The 24,014-nt window shown below is 46.4% G+C and overlaps 2 protein-coding genes across 2 annotated transcripts in view; both read left to right on the forward strand.

Moving 5' to 3' along the window:
- LOC136874607 (zinc finger protein 2) overlaps window positions 1-14,892 on the forward strand; it is an 82,528-nt gene extending 67,636 nt beyond the window's left edge. The window contains exons 5-6 of the mRNA XM_068227879.1: window positions 11,824-12,245; window positions 14,723-14,892. Of these exons, the coding sequence (XP_068083980.1) occupies window positions 11,824-12,245; window positions 14,723-14,892 (592 nt within the window). The remainder of the gene's footprint in view (window positions 1-11,823; window positions 12,246-14,722) is intronic.
- The window catches only part of LOC136875059 (gastrula zinc finger protein XlCGF57.1), a 134,818-nt gene continuing 123,204 nt past the window's right edge, over window positions 12,401-24,014 (forward strand). The window contains exon 1 of the mRNA XM_068227970.1: window positions 12,401-13,952. The gene's annotated coding sequence lies outside the window, so the exon portion shown is untranslated. The remainder of the gene's footprint in view (window positions 13,953-24,014) is intronic.

Genomic DNA, 24,014 nt, shown 5'->3' on the forward strand with positions numbered 1-24,014 from the left:
CTAAAAATTACGTAAATAAGAATTGCCACTGAGTATTGCACCTTTTCCTAGGTGTTATATGCCGCTAAACATATGACATACAAACCAGTGTCGTATTATCTGCCCCGTGTTTTCTTGTGGTGGTAATGTCTTGTGTGATGATCAAGTTGTGTAACCTGTCGTTTCTGGAATCAAAGTCCCCCTGTTACTTGTTCACTTATTTTCTCCGAAGAGTGCAACAACAGCACGAAGTCGAGCCTCCCACTACTTTGCTGGCGAGGAAGTCATGCATCCTGCAGTGCCATATATATGCAGGACATACAGATTGAATTGGGAAGTACCACTTCATGTTTCAATTTATTTTGGCCTGCGTGGTCGACTTTTCCCTGTTGTACACGGATTCCACCTTTAACCAAGTAATTTGTATTTCCATCTCTCCGTTCCTAGAATATCTAGACCGCTGTGGAGTGGGGACACAGGCACAGACTTTGATGGTACACTAACGACGATCCCATTCCACTGGCATACCTGCCAAGTACTCCGGCTTTTCCGTAAAATGTACGGATTTTGAGTGTGTTGTATGTTTTTACGGATGAACAATGTTATTGTGCGGAATTTGAACATCCGCGCTTGTTTTCTCTTTCTGCGGTCAAATCGAATTTGTTTGACTTTCAATAGTAGGTGGTAATACGAGATGCAGTGTTTGAAATTCGACCGGTAAATGCATCGATTATCACCATGCTTTTGTCACCTTTTCGACTTCAACTGCTACTTCATTCACTGAGATGTTCCCAAACAAGTAGCAGGCTGTGATTTTGAAGAAAAGAAATCCGCGAAAAGGAGCAGGCTGTGAATGTGTATATAACAAATTTAGTAACTGCGGCGCGCTTCGTAGCAGCTGAAAGGCTTTGTTGGTGTATTGGTGTAACATTGGCGGAAGTTCTGAAGCTCGTGGAATTCTCTGACGAATTTGTAAGGGATTCAGTATTTTTAGTAGTGTTCGTAATGAGTTCAGCTAAGAAAAGATATTATCAATCTTTTAGCGAGGCATATTATGCTGAATTTCCTTATTTTGTACGATCACGCAAAGGCGAAACATTCGCGTTTTGTTCCATGTGCTCGTGTGATATAAACGTTTCTTAACAAGCAAGAACAGAATTAGTAAATCACATTAACTCTGTTAAACCCGTCTCCAATACTAAATTTAATGATGGCAGTCAGAAAATCAATTTGCTTTTTACCTCTTGTGGAGCGACCTTGATATGGTAAGAGCGGATTACTTGTTCACTTCATTTTTATTTGAGCATAATATCCCGTTAGCTGTTGCCGATCATGCTGGTGCTCTGTTGAGGAAAATGTTTCCAGGTTCAGAAATTGCAAAAAATATGGTTGTGGTCGTACGAAAAGCACTCACATTTTGAAAGAAATGGCTACAATTTTAAGAAGTGAACTCGTTGGTAACATGCAACGAGAACCTTTTTTAAGCTAAAGATGGGAGCAATAATAGTAATGCTAAGCTTTACCTTATTGTCATCGCTTGTTTTGTGGCAAAGCAGGAAAAGGTAGTTAGCTCAGTGTTGTCTGTCCCAGCCTTTGGTGGATGATTCAACGGGATGTAATATTGGTAATTTGGTAATTAGGTAATTTCACAGTTAGAGTGTTATATAACACCAATTCAAAATGCTGTACTTTTAAGGGAAGCACACTCATCTGTCTTCGTACTGGGTTACTCATGCCATTTGATTAACTTCGCTGCTGAGATTGGTGCAAGAAATTTGTCTGTCAAAGTTGACGAACTGTTAATCGACAACTTCTGTTATTTAGAAAAGGGTTGTAAGAGGAAGGAACGTCTTGAGAAATTCCAAGAGCTTCACAAAAAAGAAACGAAGATGATACTGAAACATTTTTGCACAAGATGGCTATCGTTAGGAAGGTGTCTGCAGAAGTTGTTAGATCATTCGGATCTACTCCTTGGTTTCTTTAAAGATGAGGTGCTTATTAATACTCACTGTTCATGAACTACTAGCTTAACATCATTTACGATTCCAAAAGCCGAGCCTGGTAGTTCCAAAGACCATCAAAAGAGGAAAGCTATTGAGTCGTCAGAATTGGTCGCTCCCAAATATTTGCATGTGTCTCAATCTGACACTCGTGTGCTGAAAATAAGAACATTATAAAAAATCGTAAATAAATTTTTTATGGTTTTGTCATCAGCCTTAAATAAGGCATACTGTGCCTTCCTGTGCACTGTCATTCCTTTATTTGAGAAACTCAGTTCTACACTTCAGAGTGCTTCCCCTCACATTCATAAACTACTGAAAATAATAAAGAACCTGTTAAAGCAGCTGCTTTCCAGATTTGTTAAACCAAAAGCGATGATATGTTCGCTTTTATTAAAAGTTCCATATCATTCTATTGAGAATCAGAGAGACAGCGATGAGCTAGTTATTGGCGTAGTGAAACTGAACTTGGTGAAGGAACTTAATGATAAACCAACATTCTTTTCATCTGCCAGGGGATACTTCTGCACATCATGTGATTATATTATTAACCAGTTCCCTCTGAATGATGAAGTACTGAAACATCCAAAAGATGCAGATATTTAAAAATTGAAGATGCCCAGTTTCCTTCTGTACAATTCTTTATAGAAGGATATCCATCATTGCTGCCGAGGAAGGACAGTGAGCCGGTTGAGGATGCAATTAATGTGCTTCGGAACCAATTTGTAGCCCTTCAGAATTATGACTGCTATTGATAAGAGTGAGAATCTGACAGATGACAATATATTGGCTCGCTTGATGAACATTCGTAGAGCTGATAGTGTTCCTAAGTATGATAGGATATCATGGCTAATGCTTTCTCTTCTTACTAGGATATCAAGGCTAATGCTTTCTCTTCTTACTACTGCACAGCAATGCTGAGTTGAACATGTGTTCAGCTTGGTAAGAAAAAAGACCAAAATCAGTTTAGGTCCTTAATGTCGAATTAAATTATGGATTTTATTTCTGTTTTGAAAACCGGAAGTACTGGTCCATGTTACTCGAGTAGTTTTCCTGCAGAATTTTTAAGAAAGCAAAGAAAGCAACTCATCTCCATCTGTTCTCTCAAACTTGTGATGGATATTAGCCTGATAATGTGAACTTGACAGAATTTTGTAAAAAGAAGTGTACCTATTGAGTTTAATTTTGACGGTGACATTCATATTGTGACTGGCAAGTTTAAGTGCAGAAAAACACTGCTTGGATGAAATTGAAATCAACTTCAGGAAAAACAATAGTAGAGACTTTCTTGGGAAATTCAAAACGAGCCTGAGTGGATATAAAGGCAGAGAACTCTTTATAAGAGATAATAATGGGGATCTGGCAGTTCGTGCGAAGGAGAACTGTAGGATACTTGCAGAATACTTTCATGACCTGTTAAACTGCGAACCACCTGAAGAAGAGCTGGAGCTGGGGACAAACACAGAAGAGAGAGAGTCATGTCCTCCAACTAGAGATGAGGTCGCACAGGCCATAAGCGATCTAAAGAATAACAAAGCAACCGGAGAAGATGGAATATCAGCTGAGATGATTAAGTGGGGAGGTGACAAGGCAGTATACAACATGACCGACATCATCGGCCAGATTTGGAGAACAGAGAAGTTACCAGAAGGATGGAAGAATGCGATCATAATACCAATACATAAGAAGGGAGACAAGAGGGATGCAAACAACTATAGAGGAATTTCGCTACTAGAGATTGGCTATAAGGTGTTGTCGAAAGTCCTGCTCAATAGACTGGAAGAACAGTTAGAAAGTACAATTGGAGACTACCAAGCAGGATTTAGGAAGGGAAGAGGATGCATAGAACAGATATTTGTACTGAAACAACTGATAGAACATAGGGCCTTAAAGAACAAAAAAACGGTGGTAACCTTTGTAGATTTCACTAAGGCATATGACTCCATCGACAGACAAACCCTTGGAAGAATCGTGAAGGACAGAGGATTAGATGGCACTACACAAGAACTCATAATGGAAATTCTATCAGACACAAAGGCAAGGGTGAGATTCAGAGGAGTGCTCTCTGAAGAATTTGATATCAACACTGGTGTCAAACAAGGAGATGGATTATCACCAATGGAGTCATCAGGCAGTGGAGAACAATGAATGAGACAATGGGAATACCAAAGACGCATGTTGGGGACAAAAAGGACAATAGGGCCCAAGTAGATTTGTAGCCTTTGCGGACGACATAGCTATAGTAAGTGAGACAGAAGAAGATGCAAAGACACAACTCAACAACTTAAGCAATATAGCCGGAAGGGTAGGACTGAGGATCGCCCACAACAAGACAAAGACATTGAATACCACTGAGGATTGGACAACACCGGAAGGCACCGTGCAAAAGGTGGACAAATTCAAGTACCTAGGAGAATTTATAACAGGAAGGAATAGGAGCAATGAGGGAATAACAGAGAGGATAAAGAAGATGCGATCAGTCTTCTGTATGACCAGAGACATATACAATAAAAAGAATATATCTACAGACGCAAAGATCAGACATTACAAGGCAACGGTGAGAAATGCTGTATTATATGCTGCTGAGACAATAGCACTAGGAAGAAATGGTGCGGAACAACTAGAGAAAGAAGAGAGAAAAATATTGAGGAAAATACTAGGCCCTAAGAGAGGAGGTGAGAGATGGATGGGGAGACCCAGGGAAGAACTATACCGGAACATGAGGACAATCTCAGAAGAAATCAGACTGAAAAGAACAAGGTTTGCGGGACATGTAATCAGGATGAATATGGATAGAATGACGAAAAGAGTATGGGAAACAACAGCGAGGACACGATGAAAGACAGGAACCAAGTGGGTAGTTAAACTCCGGAAAGATTGGTCGGAATTGGGGATCAAGGTGGAAGAACGGGAAAATTGGAGAAGCAAGTACATACCTACTAATATGCCAGAGATCAATGATAGGGATGGATACAGGAAAAGGATTGAGAGTCACCAATGGAGTAGACAAGAGAAGAGGATACTGAATATCTCGGAAGAAGAGCGGGAGAGAAGAGAAAGGATGAAGAGGTTTTGGGAGGAGAAGAAGAAAATGCAATCCATGAAGGAGCTGTCCGTGGTCCTACAGAGGCCATAACGCAAGAATAATAATAAGAAGAAAACACTGCCTGTGTACTGTGTGTTCTGATCCCATTGTTAAGTGAAAACCACCGGGCGAGTTGGCCGTGCGCGTAGAGGCGTGCGGCTGTGCGCTTGCATCCGGGAGATACTAGGTTCGAATCCCACTATCGGCAGCCCTGAAAATGGTTTTCCGTGGTTTCCCATTTTCACACCAGGCAAATGCTGGGGCTGTACCTTAATTAAGGCCACGGCCGCTTCCTTCCAACTCCTAGGCCTTTCCTATCCCATCGTTGCCATAAAACCTATCTGTGTCGGTGCTACGTAAAGCCCATAGCAAAAAAAAAGTGAAAACTGATGAGGAGTCATTAGGATGTAACTTTGTGTATGTATTTAATTTCAGGGGTGATCATAACATGCATTTTACTAGTGTTAGTATTGTTTGTAATCTCCCCCTTGCCGTCCCTTTTCACTATATCTCAATACTTCGCGACGCCTGCACGTGTTGTTAAAAATTTTCCGTTTTAGGATCTTCCGGGTTTCTGTGTTTGAATGTTGGCAGGTATTCATTAAAAAGTAATTACTTGCCCTTTGGAGTTTTACAAATGAAATGAACCGCTTTCATTTCTTTACATAGCAGCAGTATCCACTACGGTGCATTCCAATCTCCTGTTGTCCCGAATTGTAAGTTTAAACTTTGACTTTCATGCCCCTTTTAGCTGTAGTACCAAAGGAACATTTGTAAGGATATTCAAGGTTATGACAGCTCGTATTTGGGTTCAAATATTTTAGAATATCAGAACATTTTAATAGAACACTACAACCTAAGCTTATTCTTTGCCGCTATCGTAACACCTAGGGCAACGTTATCTGGAGGTGAAATGAAAGCGTCAAGGTTACGGAACGCTTTTTATCTTTCAGCTTCTCCAAGATTTCATCAAGGTTAGTGGTTTCCATGTTGCATGTGGCCTCTGTTAATGAAAGCAAATAAGACATAGATTGATATAGTACATGGTAGTGAGTATGAACTTCTTTGTATAATCCTACTGTCCTATACTTAAAGTGGCTTTGTTTGATTGCACATGAAAGCTATGTAATTAGATATGACAAGATTTTGACATAATAAAATGCTGCACTTGTATGATAACAATGTACAAGTGCAATACGTGTTATTACTGTCATGGAAACCGGTAACGTACGTCAATTTCCTTTCCTTAGGAATCTATGGCACCATACCTCGTAAATCTTATAAAGTAAACTGCATGCACACATTCACGCTAATCCTAATAATTGTAATCAAAATAACATACAACGATTTCCAAATCTTCTTTCATACAAGAGTACATAGATTTCCTTGCCCTGGCATACAGCATGACATTCAACAACAGACAAAAGATTAGTCTCACTTCAGCTTCAAATTCTGTGTCATCTTGCTTTTCGCTTAGCGATCGTCACTTTTCTCCTACTCTAGCTGAGGGAGTTATTACTACTCCTTTACTCGTAATACTGTACCCTCCTTAAAACTCTTCCCTCCTGAATCAGTTCGCAACCAGTCTGGGATTACCCGTTAATCAAGGAATTTGTGCTAACCGTTTAAAATATCCTCAGACAAGTCTAAGAATACAATATATGAAGTCTTTAACACACATGAACGCAGGAGTTTAGGTCCACACCTAATCCTTGGCGTCGAATCCACCTTCAGACCGCGCGTCGCAAGCATGTTTCATACGGCCACTTGCAGGTTCTGTGTTTCTTCGATTGGGGACGTGAATCAGATCCACCCTTTCTCTCCAGCACATTACATAGTCATCCCCTGTTATCTGGTGCTTGCCGAGTCTTTTGTCGAACTTCAGATCGCAGGGTAAACGCAGCTCCTCGCCGAAGAGAACACAAGCCGTAGTCTGTCCTGTCGTTTGATGGATCGAAAACCGATATGCCATAAAAATAATGGAACGTATTCATCCCAGTCATGTTGATTGTCGGCTACAACCTTAGAAAATGTTTTCCAATCGTCATGTTCATCCGTTTAGCTATGTTGTCAAATCGGGCACGAAACATCGATAGTAGGATCATAGTCCTCAGACACTCCTGAGTTCATGTACATCTCCTAGAACAGGTCATTCATCTGCACGTACCTTCTCTGGATCTACGCCTACACCGTCTTCGGAAACGACATCTTCCAAATAATTGAGCTTATTCCGGAAGAGCTGGCATTTAGTTGGATTCAGCTTCAGCTTTGCTCCCTGCAGTCGCTTAAAGGCTTCCTCCAGATTCGATGGGTGTTCATTGAAAATCTTACCTCTTTCTATGACGTCATCCAGGAAGACAAGGCAGGTTTCCCACGACAGACCTCGGAGTACTGTTTCCATCAGTCCTTCAAACATTGCTAGTGCGTTGCACAGTACAAAACTCATCACCGTGAAGTGCTAAATTCACGTACCAATTGAGAACGGTGTCTTCTCTATCTTTGGCCTTCATTTCTACTTGCCAGTATCCACTTTTCAAATCCAGAGTGCAGAACACCTGAGATCCAGAAAATGTGCCTAGAATGTCATCTATTCTGGATAATGGATGTATTTGACTGTCTTGATGTTCAACTGTCCCAAGTCCACTCAGAATCTGGTCGACCCGTCCTTTTTCTTTACTATAACCACCGGTGACGTCCAGGACCTACTAGGCGGTTCAGTGACACCCTGCATACACATGTCACAATGAATTTTCTCAGCCCTCTCTCTTCTTGATAGTGGCGAGTGTCGAGGGCGCTGTCGGATCGCTTGTATATTTCCGGTGTTTATTTTATGTTTCATAACACTCGCCCTGCCGTACGGACAATTCTCGAATGCCAAGACGTCTTCAATCAATCAATCAATCAATCAATCAATCAATCAATCAATCAATCAATCAATCAATCAATCAATCAATCAATCAATCAGTCAATCAATCAATACTGATCTGGATTTAGGGCAGTCCCCAGGTGGCAGATTCCGTATCTGTTGTTTTCCTAGTCTTTTCCTAAATGATTTCAAAGAAAATGGAAATTTATTGAACGTCTCCCTTGGTAAGTTATTCCAATCCTTAACTCCCCTTCCTATAAATGAATATTTGCCCCAGTTTGTCCTCTCGAATTCCAACTTTATCTTCATATTGTGATCTTTCCTACTTTTATAAACGCCACTCAAACTTATTCGTCTACTAATGTCATTCTACGCCATCTCTCCGCTGACAGCTCGGAACATACCACTTAGTCGAGCAGCTCCTCTTCTTTCTCTCAATTTTCCCAACCCAAACTTTGCAACATTTTTATAACGCTACTATTTTGTCGGAAATCACCCAGAACAAATCGAGCTGCTTCATATTTGAACATTTCCTAGACTTTGGACTTTTGACCCTGCGTCAGCTTAGTTTGTCCGAGGTCTCAGTTAATTTTGAAAGGTGATGGACAACCTCGGTAACCTTCGTGGTCTCCCAACGAACAATAGATTATACCGGATTACAACAGTGCACTTGATTGCCTCTCTTGGATGGTCCGGGTAAATCATTTAGGTTCATCGTTCTGATTGGTGTAGGCCCCTTAGCATTTGCAACACCCTTTCCCACCAATAATCCTCTGCAGATTTCCCCTATGGCAAGGGGCTTGACAGTTCCCCTGACTTCTTGGTCTGTGTTATCCATTTTACCCTCGATCATATAATCACTTCTAGGATGAAGTACTGCGTGTGTACTTAAAACAATTTGAATGCTTGGACTGCTTCATCCGCGATGAATGACTTCTTCGTTCGTGAATTTCAAACGTCCTCGTTTTAGATCTAAAATGATCTCAAATTTGGTCATTACATCCATCCCAATAATAACATATTATGTGACATCATCCACTGTACTCGATGTTCTGTCAACTTTATCCTCAGGTTAATGTTGAATTATTACCCGCCGTACATGTTCACTGGGTCTTCGGTTGCGGTTCTCAATAAAAACTATCGTAAGTTTCAGGTCTCCTTTCACGGTGGCCTTGAAAACGTTAATTTGGCCCTGGTATCCAGAAGCAATGTACGAGCCAAACCACTAACTTGACCATCGACAATGGTACTGTCTAACTGAAGCACGATTGAAATGACATATACTATCTTTCTTGGGGCTGCAGGACTGACACGCGGTCCCATAGCACGGACCCTTTTTATTTTTCCTGAAACTTTAAGTTTTTATGGCAGCGGCTACTGACATGTCCAAGCTCACCACAACTCCAACAGCGAATCACCTGCCTTCGAGGTTGTCCATCGCCATTGGACTGGGTTTTTAAAACAATCCTCTCTACCCTTTCGTTTAGAGGCTCCTTTTCATCCAGCCTTCGAAGCTGCGCCTGTAGAATTCGAGGTCTGTGTAGCAGGTTCCCGATGCACGAGCCAACACGTCATCTAACGTATTTGGGTGCGGCAGACGAAGGGCTCGTTGTAATTCTGGTTCGGATATATCCATCACAACAGAGACTACATATAGCTGTTCTATGAAATCGGTCGGAGCTGAACGATACGCCATACAAGCAAGACGCGCGATGTCTATCTCAAATTTTTGCAGTGTTTCGCCACGTTTTTGGTGTCTGCTACGAAGTTTACTATGGTAAATTTGTTGAAGGCCTTTATCATCATACCGTATGTCTAAATGTGCCACCAGAGAATTGAAATTAGATAGCTCACTGTCTGCAATTACTTGGAATATATCAAACGCAGCACCTCGCTGCACAATAACCGAGGCAGTGCCTTTTTTCTTCTTTAGTCCACTCATTGGCGGCAGCTGTGGCCTGAAATTGCCTTCTATACTTAGACCGCGGAGTATTAAAACATAAGGTGGTTGTTTCACACGCACGGTCCCTGCAACATTCTTTGATTTTGTTCTGAATTCAGCGGTTGGCCTGTTTATTCCTATGGACTCTTTTTCCAATATTGCAAATCGGAACTCTATAGCCGTTGCTTTACGCTGTACATCGGTTTCTACTTGTTTTAGTCCTTGATCACTTTCAGTTATCTTAGATTACAGCAATCTATTATTTTCAGCCTCTTCCTGTGAACACTTCGCTCTACTTCTATTGCTGCTCAAATTCGTGACCTAACACGTCCTTGGTTCCGGAAATAACCTTATCACGTTCTTCCAACTGGTACTTCAGATCGGCAACTTTTAAATTGTTCAAACTCACTTTCGTCTAAGCCAATCATTATTTGTATTATCTTCCTTATATCCTGCTATCTTTGAAAAGTCACGAATTGTCCAGAGACTATCCCATTTCTGACGCCAGCTGCTATATTCGTGGGTACCGATAACGTACGCCAATTCCTTTTCCGTAGGAATATCTAGTAAATCTGATCGTAACATACCAAGAAAACTGTGCGCCTGGCGAGTTGGCCGTTCGGTTATGTGCGCGCAGCTGTCACACCCACATACCCACACAATCTGCTTAACGTCGCACCGACAGAGATAAGTCTTATGGTGAGGAGGGGAGAGGAAAGGATTTCGTGTGGGAAGGAGTGATCGCGGCCTTAATTAAGGTACTGCCCCCAGCATTTGTCTGGTGTGAAAGTGTGAAATCACGAAAAACCATCTGCAGAGGTGCCAACAGTGGGGTTCGAGCCCAGTACATCCCGAATACTGGATACTGGCCGCACTTAAGCGACTGCGAAGCTCGGTACGCGCAGCTGTGAGCTTGCATCCGGGAGGTAGTGGGTTCGAGCTCCACTGTAGGTAGCCTTGAAGATGATTTTCCGTTGTTTCCCATTTTTACACCGGGTTAATGCTTTGGTTGTACATTATTCAAGACCACAGCCGATTCCTTCCAACTCCTAGGTCTTTCCTATCGCATCGTCGCCATAAGACCTGTCTGTGTCGTTGGTACGTAATGAAAACTCCCCCCCCACACACACACACATATTGGCGCTAATATTCATAATTTTAAACAAAATAACATACAATTCCCAAATATTCGCGCATTTTCGAGTACGTAAATGTCCCTGCCTTGGCATACAGCTTGACATTCAAAACAACAGACAAAACGTTACTCTACTTCCGCCGCATGTTCTGTCTGCGTACTTTTTTGCATAGTGATCGTCACCTGTCTTCCGGTCCATCTGAGAGTGTTCTTACCAATCCTTGACTCGTAGTAGTATGTTTGGGTCATAATAAATAATATTTATAAACTATTTGCCAAGGTTGAGCAGATCGTCTTGACTGTTGGCATATTATGTTCTCAACTTCGTTAGTACCTACAACACTGGGATTCCATCAGACGACAACAAGGGCTTTTACAAAGATTTATCACACACCTGCCGCAAACCACAGTGTGATTGAACACGATCAAAACTCCAAAGCATATACCGTCCCTTATGTAGGAGAATATTCCGTTACAGATTTCAATACATAAATATTTGCCAGGCATAAGAGCTTGTACTTCTCCTTTCGCCTACACCACTTCGCGTTCAGCCTTTCAATGAGGTAGTCCATGAAGGTTATTGCTCATGATATAGTGACGTTAGGCTTTCGAGAGAAAAGACGCAGCAATTCCTCGTAACACGCAACAGCTGTTGATATTCACGACTGCACTCTGAATTGGCTCTGACGAATGTGACGGTCATTAGTGGCGTGCTTTCTGAATGGGATGCGAGTGAAAAGTTCAGTAGCCAATCCTTCTTGCGAGTCTTGTCGACAGTTGAATTAATGGTCACATGGTTTTAATTTGTCACTGTAGGTCGTGCCCAGAGATAAGCTACGCAGATCATCCACATCCGGATAGCGGACGACATCCACAGACACATGGAGAGGATTATCCTGTCAAATGCAATCACTGCGGAAAGCTGTACTGTAGCAGAAGCAGCGTTTCGGAGCACGTCGAGATCCACATGGACCAGGCGCTCCACGAGTGCGGAATTCGCTCAATGGGGAGTACTCTGACAAAGCCCATGGGGTTACACACGGTTGAGAACAGATTTCAATGCCCAGTATGCCAGAAAACTTTGCGAAATACTAGTCATTTGAAATACCACTCTCGGTCGCATACAGGAGTGCGTCCGTTCTGTTGTATAATCTGCGGCAAAGCGTTCGCTGACAAAGGTATTCTGACTAGGCACCATCGGACACATACTGGCGAGAAGCCATACTCTTGCAGCAGCTGTGGGAGGTCCTTTAGCTACAAATTCGAGCTAAGAAATCACTTCCGCACGCATACAGGCGATAAGCCACACTCCTGCAGTACCTGTGGAAAGGCCTTTACCGTGAAAGGAGATCTAACGATACACATCCGAACCCATACTGGCGAGAGGCCGTATTTCTGCATTATCTGTGGAAAATCATTTGGCCAGATAACACACCTGAGGACACATCAGCGGACGCATACAGGCGATAAGCCACACTCTTGCATGACCTGTGGAAAGGCCTTTACCAAGAGAGGAGATTTAACGATACACATCCGAACCCATACTGGCGAGAGGCCTTATTTGTGCGTTATATGTGGAAAATCCTTTAGGCAGCTAGCACACTTGAGTACACATCGTCGGACACATACAACCTACAAGCCACACCACTGCAATGTCTGTGGCAAGGCCTTTAGGGTAAGATCTAATCTAACCGCACATTTGCGGACCCATACAAACAATACGTTATCCTGTTGCAATGTCTGTGGGAAGGCCTTTAGTGTACGAGAGAATCTGACCGCACATTTGCGGATTCATACAGGCGAGAGGCCTTAGCAAATCCTTTAACCATAAAGGAGAACTTGAGGTTCACTGGTGCACGCACACTGGCGAAAAGCTGCACCGGTGCAATATTTGTGGCAAGGCCGTTAGCCAGTCAGGTACCCTGACGAAACATCAGCGCGAACACATACAAGAGATAGTCAATAATGTTGCAATGTCTGTGGTAACACGTTTTTGGGTTATGGGGATCTAACAACGCATATGCGGACCCATATCGGCGAAATGTCGTAATCATGCAATCTCTGTGGTAAATCCTTTCGCCATAAGGGCAATCTAACCTCACACACGCCGACGCATACAGCAGAGAAACATTGAATTTCGATAACAGTGGCGAGTCCTTTAGCGATATATCCCATCTAACTAAACAGTTGCGGACTGATGCGGGCAAGAAACGATACTGCTGTAATATCTTTGGCGAGACCTGTAGCTATTACGCCAGTCTAACCAAACCTCTGCGTTTCCTTACGGGGGGGGGGGGGAGAAGTCATATTCTTGATCAATCTGCTGCAAGCCCTTCACCCAGGTACGCACGTTTTCGAAAAGTATTCTGACGCATATGGGCTAGAAGGCAAACGAGTGTTGAATAATGCTTAAAGATATCCAGTCGTGGAACTTCAAAGTGCCTACTTGGACTCGAGAAGCTTCCCTGCTGTATATTTTGTGGCAAACTGTTCGAACGCAGCACCAAGCTGTCCATAATAATAATAGTTTTAAAGATTCAACTTACCTTCTTGATTTGTACTCTACACATATACACAGTAAGAAATAAAATAAGTTACATAAAAATAAGTATCATATCAGTGAAGAATAAAGAGCTTAGCCACATCTTTCGCTTGTAGTAGAGTTCTGACGGTCCGGAAATAATGTATCACTGCTCCAACTGCTGCAGTGACACGTTGCTTGTCCAGTGACAAACTGGTCCAACCAGAGATGGAGCTGAGGAGCATGGCATAGCACGCAGAATGCGATGACACACTGCCGCTGCAGTGACAACCAGTACAAGCACAAATGGAGCTGAGAAACAGCATAGTAAGCTTACGTAGCCAGGGGATGCACAATTTGCTCTGTTCTTCGATGATGTCATGGTCAGGTCTGCCTTATCTGATTCAATAATGGTACATTGGAGGTAAGTGGAAAGACTCGAAAATGCACTTTTTATCTTCAATTAATAAATAGATGCGTAATAATGTTATTTGTTTTACGTCCCAATAACTACATTTACGTTTCTCTGAGACGCCGAGTTGCCGGAATTTAATCCCTGTGCCTATAAATCTACCGACACGAAGCTGACGTATTTGAGCACCTTCAGATACCACCGGACTGAGCCAGAATTTAACCTGCCATTGAGGCAGAAGACCAGCGCTGTACCGACCAAGCCACTCCACCCGGCACAATTTTGTTTCAAGAAGTAAATTACAAGTAAGAATTACCGTACATTTTTTGTAACACGCAACAGTTACAACTAAAATTTGCTATGAATGTAATCGTTACTAGTAATCCGATTACCTTTACCCAATTATTTCCCAACTCGGAAAATGAAAGCATATTGTGTGCAATTCTTCCCTAAGATTCTGACATGTGAATGACCTATAATATTGTTTAGAGATCGCCGATAATCATTTTGAAACATCTCACATTTTAAAAAGTATTCAGTGTTCCGAATTTAAAATGTTCATGATAATATTCGCCAGATTAAATGAGTTGTGGTATCAAAAATGACTTTTGACTCTATTATAACTATATAATGTATGTATTAATCACAATAATAAAATATGATTATTATTAGGAACGTTTTAGTGTTAAAGTAGATTACTGTGGATTTCTTTCGTTCACATGAAATAATGAACACCATACCGATATGTCTCCGTCCTGTTCTTGTAACAACCTCCCTAACAGTACGGGACGCTGAGGGCTGTATCTCTGGCCCGTTTGCGGATAGCAGTAACAACACTTTGCAGTACAGCAAACTGCGAGTCGGAGCGCAAAACTGTCACAGTCTCAGTGGACCGGTAGCAGCAAACTGCGAGTCGGAGCGCAAGACTGTCACAGTAGCAGTGGACCGGTAGCAGCAAACTGCGAGTCGCAGCGCAAGACTGTCACAGTAGCAGTGGACCGGTAGCAGCAAACTGCGAGTCGCAGCGCAAGACTCACAGTAGCAGTGGACCGGGAGCAGCAAACTGCGAGTCGGAGCGCAAAACTGTCACAGTCTCAGTGGACCGGTAGCAGCAAACTGCAAGTCGTAGCGCAACACTGTCACAGTAGCAGTGGATCGGTAGCAGCAAACTGCGAGCTGCAGCGCAAGACACCCACAGTCGCACTGGACCGGTAGCAGCAAACTGCGAGTCGTAGCGCAACACTGTCACAGTAGCAGTGGATCGGTAGCAGCAAACTGCGAGCTGCAGCACAACACTGTCACAGTAGCAGTGGATCGGTAGCAGCAAACTGCGAGCTGCAGCGCAAGACACTCACAGTCGCAGTGGATCGGTAGCAGCAAACTGCGAGCTGCAGCACAACACTGTCACAGTAGCAGTGGATCGGTAGCAGCAAACTGCGAGCTGCAGCGCAAGACACCCACAGTCGCAGTGGACCGGTAGCAGCAAACTGCGAGTCGTAGCGCAACACTGTCACAGTCGCAGTGGATCGGTAGCAGCAAACTGCGAGCTGCAGCACAACACTGTCACAGTAGCAGTGGATCGGTAGCAGCAAATTGCGAGCTGCAGCACAACACTGTCACAGTAGCAGTGGATCGGGAGCAGCAAACTGCGAGCTGCAGCACAACACTGTCACAGTAGCAGTGGATCGGTAGCAGCAAACTGCGAGCTGCAGCACAACACTGTCACAGTAGCAGTGGATCGGTAGCAGCAAACTGCGAGCTGCAGCACAACACTGTCACAGTAGCAGTGGACCGGTAGCAGCAAACTGCGAGTCGCAGCGCAAGACTCACAGTAGCAGTGGACCGGGAGCAGCAAACTGCGAGTCGGAGCGCAAAACTGTCACAGTCTCAGTGGACCGGTAGCAGCAAACTGCAAGTCGTAGCGCAACACTGTCACAGTAGCAGTGGACTGGGAGCAGCAAACTGCGAGCTGCAGCGCAACACTGTCACAGTAGCAGTGGACTGGGATCAGCAAACTGCGAGCTGCAGCGCAAGACACTCACAGTCGCAGTGGACTGGGAGCAGCAAACTGCGAGCTGCAGCACAACACTGTCACAGTCGCAGTGGATCGGTAGCAGCAAACTGCGAGCTGCAGCACAGCACTGTCACAGTAGCAGTGGACTGGGAGCAGCAAACTGCGAGCTGCAGCGCAACACTGTCATAGTCGCAGTGGACTGGGAGCAGCAAACTGCGAGCTGCAGCGCAACACTGTCATAGTCGCAGTGGACTGGGAGCAGCAAACTGCGAGGTGCAGCACAACACTGTCACAGTAGCAGTGGACTGGGAGCAGCAAACTGCGAGCTGCAGCGCAACACTGTCATAGTCGCAGTGGACTGGGAGCAGCAAACTGCGAGCTGCAGCGCAACACTGTCATAGTCGCAGTGGACTGGGAGCAGCAAACTGCGAGCTGCAGCACAACACTGTCACAGTAGCAGTGGACTGGGAGCAGCAAACTGCGAGCTGCAGCACAACACTGTCACAGTAGCAGTGGACTGGGAGCAGCAAACTGCAAGTCGCAGCGCAACACTGTCACAGTAGCAGTGGACTGGGAGCAGCAAACTGCGAGCTGCAGCACAACACTGTCACAGTAGCAGTGGACCGGTAGCAGCAAACTGCGAGCTGCAGCGCAACACTGTCACAGTAGCAGTGGACCGGTAGCAGCAAACTGCGAGTCGCAGCGCAACACTCACAGTCGCAGTGGATCGGTAGCAGCAAACTGCAAGTCGTAGCGCAACACTCACAGTAGCAGTGGATCGGTAGCAGCAAACTGCGAGCTGCAGCACAACACTGTCACAGTAGCAGTGGACCGGTAGCAGCATACTGCGAGCTGCAGCACAACACTGTCACAGTAGCAGTGGACCGGTAGCAGCATACTGCGAGCTGCAGCGCAAGACACTCACAGTCGCAGTGGACTTTGAGCAGCAAACTGCGAGTCGCAGCGCAACACTGTCACAGTAGCAGTGGACAGGGAGCAGCAAAGTACGAGCTGCAGCGCAACACTGTCACAGTAGCAGTGGACTGGGAGCAGCAAACTGCAAGTCGTAGCGCAACACTGTCACAGTAGCAGTGGACTGGGAGCAGCAAACTGCGAGCTGCAGCACAACACTGTCACAGTAGCAGTGGACTGGGAGCAGCAAACTGCGAGCTGCAGCGCAACACTGTCACAGTAGCAGTGGACTGGGAGCAGCAAACTGCGAGGTGCAGCGCAACACTGTCGCAGTAGCAGTGGACTGGGAGCAGCAAACTGCGAGGTGCAGCGCAACACTGTCGCAGTAGCAGTGGACTGGGAGCAGCAAACTGCGAGGTGCAGCGCAACACTGTCACAGTAGCAGTGGACCGGTAGCAGCAAACTGCGAGCTGCAGCGCAACACTGTCACAGTAGCAGTGGACTGGGAGCAGCAAACTGCGAGCTGCAACGCAACACTGTCACAGTAGCAGTGGACCGGTAGCAGCAAACTGCGAGTCGCAGCGCAACACTGTCGCAGTAGCAGTGGACTGGGAGCAGCAAACTGCGAGCTGCAGCGCAACACTGTCACAGTAGCAGTGGACCGGTAGCAGCAAACTGCGAGCTGCAGCGCAACACTGTCACAGTAGCAGTGGACTGGGATCAGCAAACTGCGAGCTGCAGCGCAATACACTCACAGTCGCAGTGGACTTTGAGCAGCAAACTGCGAGCTGCAGCGCAACACTGTCACAGTAGCAGTGGACTGGGAGCAGCAAACTGCGAGCTGCAGCGCAACACTGTCACAGTAGCAGTGGACCGGTAGCAGCAAACTGCAAGTCGTAGCGCAACACTGTCACAGTATCAGTGGACCAGGGACTCCTAGAGCAGGTTGCCACTGCTCCACTCCGAGAGTAGATGACGCGTACCGGCACACCAGTACCGACACACCTCTATCTTGGAGTATGTTCAATGTATACAAGAGGCAAGTCCTCCACTGTCTTAATTTTATGAGCTTTAAGTGGCTTGTATCAAAATAGGACCGATCATATATATTGTATTTGAAATTATGTTTGTATTTACCATTTAAATTTGGTTTACGTGAATATAACTTGCATTCCATTCCGTCTCACCTAACAGCAATAACATTTATGAAGTATCGAATATAATTCCTCCCTTGAGATATTTACTATGCCACAGTATGGACATCAGAGAGTGAACTTGCTAAGAGGTAGAAATTTTATCTCGATGCCAATTTAAACCTGCGGAAGTAACTCTCATTTTATGTTAAGAAAGTTCAAATTTAGATCATCGATGCATTTATTAGAAATAAGGACAATTTATGGATGCTTTATGCTCTTTCTTTTGCGTTACAAGAATTATTAACGCATTATAACAGATGCATAATTTGCCTGATTACATCCATGTGCGTCAAATCCTGGCCACTCTGTCTTTATTTGTTTCGGTTCACAGACGAACTACTTGTGTACTCATTGATTTTGGTATCATGGCTGACTTTTTGAAATGTAATGTTCATGCAAACTTAGCTCAAGGAGATCTCAGATATCGCCTTTGTCGTCCTGTGACTTTACGACGCTTGTTCCCGATCATGTCTCTAAAGTTTTCTCCATTCCTTTTCTTCAAAGTCTCATTCCTCGGTGAAGGGTTATGGCGGAAATCACAATAATCGCAATCGCTTGTTTTTACAAGCCTTATTTTAAATGCTTTAAGAATATGCACTTTTTCTGAGAGGTTTCCAACATGCCTTTGCACATACATGTATGGGCTGATTAAGGTAATGTAACTTTTATTTTGATTCTTCATTCTGTTTTTAGTAGTTAACTTCTTGGGTCATGCCTCGTGGCATTTGGTTGTCCACTATTTCTTTGTCTCCGTGGGTATCAGCTATGTTTTTCCTTCTGTCACAATTCGGTACATTGATTTGCGTCTTACTGTAATTGTATGTCTGTATTGCATGAATGAGCTCTGTTGTACCTTGGATATGTTTTACGCCAATTTTGTTCTATGGTGAATGTGTGACAGTCTCTGTAGTGTAATGATCATAGCGTCCGCCATGTCAACTGGCGTGGTCCCGACCCGGCACTGTGCAGACCCACCCCTTACTCTTCAACTGCGCCAATCACTAGCAGTGCTTAAGTGCCAGCCCCACTCGCTTCCGTTCGCGGTCCCGTAGTAGAGGAGTATGGAAATGACTCAACGATTAATCTGGAGTGTTCCATCTTGCGATGTTCCTGGATCCATCCAGCATCCGGTCGACTCTAGAAGAGCCAGCGCAGGTATATAAGAGAGGAACGACCTGCCTGGAGTTAGTGAGAGTTAGACTGAGTTAGAAGTTGGTGTGGTTCAGTCGTGCGCGACTGCCAGTGGAGTGAAGTTTGTGAACTGCCGTGATTATCGGACTAGTGTGCTACAGTGCTGACTGTCGGCGAAGGAGAGAACGTGTAGCCGTGCGACGCAGGACCTTGTGTGTGAGTGTAAAACTGTGTAGTGTGAGAACAAGTGAGAAACGAAGGGAGAGAGAGAGCGCGTGAACTGTGTAAGTGTGTGTTATGAGCAAAAGTTGTGTGTAGTCTTGTGTAGTTCAGTGCCTAGTTAAAGTCCAGTGTTAATTGATCCTACTACCCCGCCAACTGGTGTCAGAATCGGGATCGACTGGTAGCAGTAATTTCGTAACTAGGAATTTCTAGTGATTCGTAAAATGGATAATGAACAGTTACAGGCTAATGGGACGCTGAAAGAAATCGCGCAACATGTGGAGCAGCTAGCCCACAAGGCCTCTGGACCACATTCAGCGGAAGGCAGCCTACACATTCATTGATGGGCTCCGCGACGCTGAGATCCGTCAAAAGCTGATGCTCAGCGGGGATCTTGACCTGAGATAGGCCCTGACGTTAGACCTGAGGCAGTGAAGGGAACGGTGGCACGTCAACAAGAATACGAGCCATGAGAAGCGAGGACGCCCCGGAGACCCGCGCCGTTATGGGAGAACGACGCACGTCGAGACGCCGACGAACCAACGAGACCACCTGTTGGAATTGCGGCGAGCGTGACCACCTGTTGATGGACTGCCGTATGGTGGTGCCCCTGATCAGGGAAACGAGTAAGGGCCGACAAGGGGAGGGGCTCGTCGGCACCGTCACTACCGTCCCCTCGTTTCACGCTAAATGTGGTCACCGAGCGGAGCGACGACAGCTTGATCGCCGACGGGTGGCTCGGAGACAGGCCGTGCCGAGTCACGATAGACGCGAGGGCGGCATTGACCATCGCCAGGCCGGACATCGCTGAAGGACAGCCGGAGAGGGAACGCCACCGCCCTTATCTGTTGCGAACGGCCTCAGGAGACTCCATCCCTATCTTGAAGGGGGCGCTACTTCAACTAACGCTGGGACAACGACGCCTACGAGTCTGGGCCTTGACGTGCTACGGAAATACGAAGCAACTGTCGACGTGGGATGACGTGTATTGTGGCTCGGCAAACAAGAGGTAATGCTGCGACGCCCAGGGACGCAACCTCGAGTAGCGCGGTTAACGTTGGCCTGCGACGAAGAGATACCAGCCAAGAGCGAGGTGATGGTTACGGCACGGTTAGAGGAACCCATACAAGGGGACAGCGTGCTCGTGGAACCCGGTTCGCCTACCACCGATCAAAGACTCTTCCTGGCCAGGAAGCTGCATTCCGGTACGAATATTGAATTTGACGTCGCGGGAGCAGAGGGTACCCAGCGGGACCGAGCGTGGGACTTGTGAACCAGTCACGTGCGTTGTGCCAGTGGACGACGAAGACGCACAGACCCTGGAAGCAGGCGAAGGATTGGATAAGCTCTGGAAGATTATATCCGACGCCCGAAACAGTCCTTATTCGTGACGTCGTTCAACTTCCGGTGATCAGCTCAGGGAGGTTAAGTAACTAATCAATGGGTTTCAGGATATTTTCACTGCTACCGGACGTGACTACGGAAAGACGGACAGAGTGTACCATCGCGTTAACACCGGCGACGCCGCTCCAATCCGACAGCCACCTCGTAGAGAACCCCTGGCGAAGAAGGTGGAAGTCGACCAGATGCTAACCATGAGAGACGACCAATGGGCCCAGTATGCCTTATAGGTTGGACTGCGTTCGGCAACGTCTTTCCATTCCGGCCTCTGCCCCGACTCTATTTCTCGTAAGATCAGCCCGATGTCGTCGTCCTTCAGCTCCTCGGGGAGTCATCGAGGAGTTGAACAGCTTGTGGTCATCGCCAGTCGTCCTGGTGAAGAAAAAGAACGGTGAACTCCGTTTCTGCGTCGATCACCGGAAGTTGAACGACGTCACGAATAAGGACTGTTTCCCGTTACCTCAGATAGATGACACCCTGGACACGTTATCTGGAGCCCAGTTGTTTTCGACTCTGGACTTGAAGTCTGGATACTGGCAAGTAGCGCTCCATCCCGAAGACAGGGAGAAGACGGCGTTCTCAATCGGCCAAGGGCTCTACTAGTTCACCGTGATGCCCTTCGGCATCTGCAACGCGCCAGCGACTTTCGAGCGACTGATGGAGGCCGTGCTGAGGGGGCTAAATCAAGACGCTTACTTGTCTCGTGTACCTGGATGACATAATTATTGTGGGACGCACGTTCAAAGAGCACGTGGAGAACCTGCGGAAAATGTTCGAGAGGCTACGTGGGGCTCACCTAAAGTTAAATCCCGGAAAATGCCAGCTGTTCCACGAGGTCCGCTCCCTGGGCCACATCGTGTCAGCGGAGGGAGTAGCCACGGATCCGGAGTAGTTAGAGACTGTCAGGGACTGGCCAGTGCCGAAGGACAACCGAGAACTAAGGAGTAGTCTCTGCCTTTGCACGTATTACCGCAGATTTATAGCTGGCTTCGCAGATATTCGAAGCCTCTTACACGGCTCACCGAGGAAAGGAGGTTTTTCCAATGGTCAAGCGAGGCGGAGGCTGCCTTCCGGAAGCTGAAGGAGTCGCTGTGTAATGCACCCATCCTGGGATATCCCAGGCCTGGGGAGAAGTTCATCGTCGATACCGACGCCAGCGACGTGTGAATTGGTGGGGTACTGTCACAAGCGCAAGACGGCCAGGAGAAGGTGATCGCCTATTTCAGCAAGACGTTGTCAAAAGCGGAGAGAAATGACTGCATGGCGCGTCGGGAATTGCTGGCCATCGTGAAGACCTTGGAGCACTTCCACATGTATCTGTATGGGCAGCCTTTCCGCCTCCGCTCCCACCACTCCGCATTGACCTGGCTCCTAAGCTTCAGAAACCTGGAAGGTCAGACAGTTCGCTGGGTGCAACGCCTTCAGGAGTACGACTTCACCACCGAGCACCGACAAGGAAAGAAGCACTGCAACGCCGACGCTCTATCGAGAAGACCGTGCCCTGCGAACTGTACACACTGCCAGAAAGTGGAGAGACAGGCAGGCATCGTGGACGTCCGGGCCGTGTGGGCCACCGCCGCTGAAGGATGGGATAGAGACGTCCTCAGGAGGGAGCAGCTGAAGGACGACGACATCGGGCTGATCTTACGAGAAATAGAGTCGGGGCAGAGGCCGGAATGGAAAGACGTTGCCGAACGCAGTCCAACCTATAAGGCGTACTGGGCCCAGTGGTCGTCTCTCATGGTTAGTGACGGCGTACTTACTCGCACGTGGGAATCAACCGACGGAAAGAAGCATATTGCACAGCTGATAATCCCCAGGAGCATGAGAAAAGAGGTGCTGACCGAGTTGCATGCGGGCCCTACTGCCGGCCACTTCGGAGTGAATAAGACCCTAGATCGATCCCGACAGTGTTACTACTGAGTGTACCTGAGGAACGATGTTGAGAGGATGTGCCAGCTGTGTGACAACTGTGCGGCGAGCCTCTCCACCCTCAGTCAGAGGGTATGGTGGAGCGTTTTGTGAAAACCGTCGAAGAGCACCGCAGGAAGGTGGTTTCGGTGCACTAGAAGGACTGGGACGAGAGGCTCCCCTTCTTCTTGATGGCCTATGGAGCGTCCACCCATGAGACGACAGGCATGACACCTGCCAACATAGTCTTCGGAAGGGAGCTCCGCCTACCATCCGATCTAATGTTCGGGTCTGCACCAGACCAGCAGCAACCAGCGATAGACTATGCATGGGAGTCGGTGGATCGGCTCAACGACATCCGCGAATATGCCCTACATCATCTAAGGGTAGCCAGCGACAGGATGAAAGCCACCTACGACATGCTCGCGAACTCTGCGGGTTTCCAAGAAGGTGACAGAGTGTGGCTGTACCGTCCGGTGCGGACGAAAGGGAAGTTACCGAAACTGCAGCCACAATGGGAAGGCCCATATAAAATCGTCACCAGGATCAACGACGTCGTCTACCGGATCCGGCGGCCTCCCCGACGGAAGATGATGGTTGTTCACCTGGATCGCTTGACACCGTATCGTGGAGCAGCTCGGGACGAGCAGCCTTGAGGAGGGGGCAGTGCAATGGTCATAGCGTCCGCCATGTCAACTGGCAGTGGGCCCGGCCCGGCACTGTGTAGACCCACTCCTTACGCTTCAACTGCGCCAATCACTAGCAGTGCTTAAGTGCTAGTCCAGCCCCACTCGCTTCCGCTCGCGATCCCGTAGCAGAGGAGTATGGAAATGACTCCACGATTAATCTGAAGTGTTCCATCTCGCGATGTTCCTGGATCCATCCAGCATCCGGACGTTTCTAGAAGAGCCAGCGCAGGTATATAAGAGATGAACGACCTGCCTGGAGTTAGTGAGAGTTAGACTGAGTTAGAAGTTGGTGTGGTTCAGTTGTGAGCGACTGCCAGTGTAGTGAAGTATGTGAATTGCCCTGATTATCGGACTAGTGTGCTACAGTGCGGACTGTCGGCGAAGGAGAGAACGTGGAGCCGTGCGTCGCGGGACCTTGTGTGTGAGTGTAAAACTGTGTAGTGTAAGAACAAGTGAGAAACGAAGGGAGAGAGAGAGAGCGCGCGACTGCGTAAGTGTGTGTTATGAGCAAAAGTTGTGTGTAGTTTTGTGTAGTTTAGTGCCTAGCTAATAAATCTTAGTATTGAAGCTACCGCTATAGTGTTAATAGATCTTGCTA

Source organism: Anabrus simplex, chromosome 5 (assembly GCF_040414725.1).
Source record: "Anabrus simplex isolate iqAnaSimp1 chromosome 5, ASM4041472v1, whole genome shotgun sequence".
Taxonomy (NCBI): Eukaryota; Metazoa; Arthropoda; class Insecta; order Orthoptera; family Tettigoniidae; genus Anabrus; species Anabrus simplex.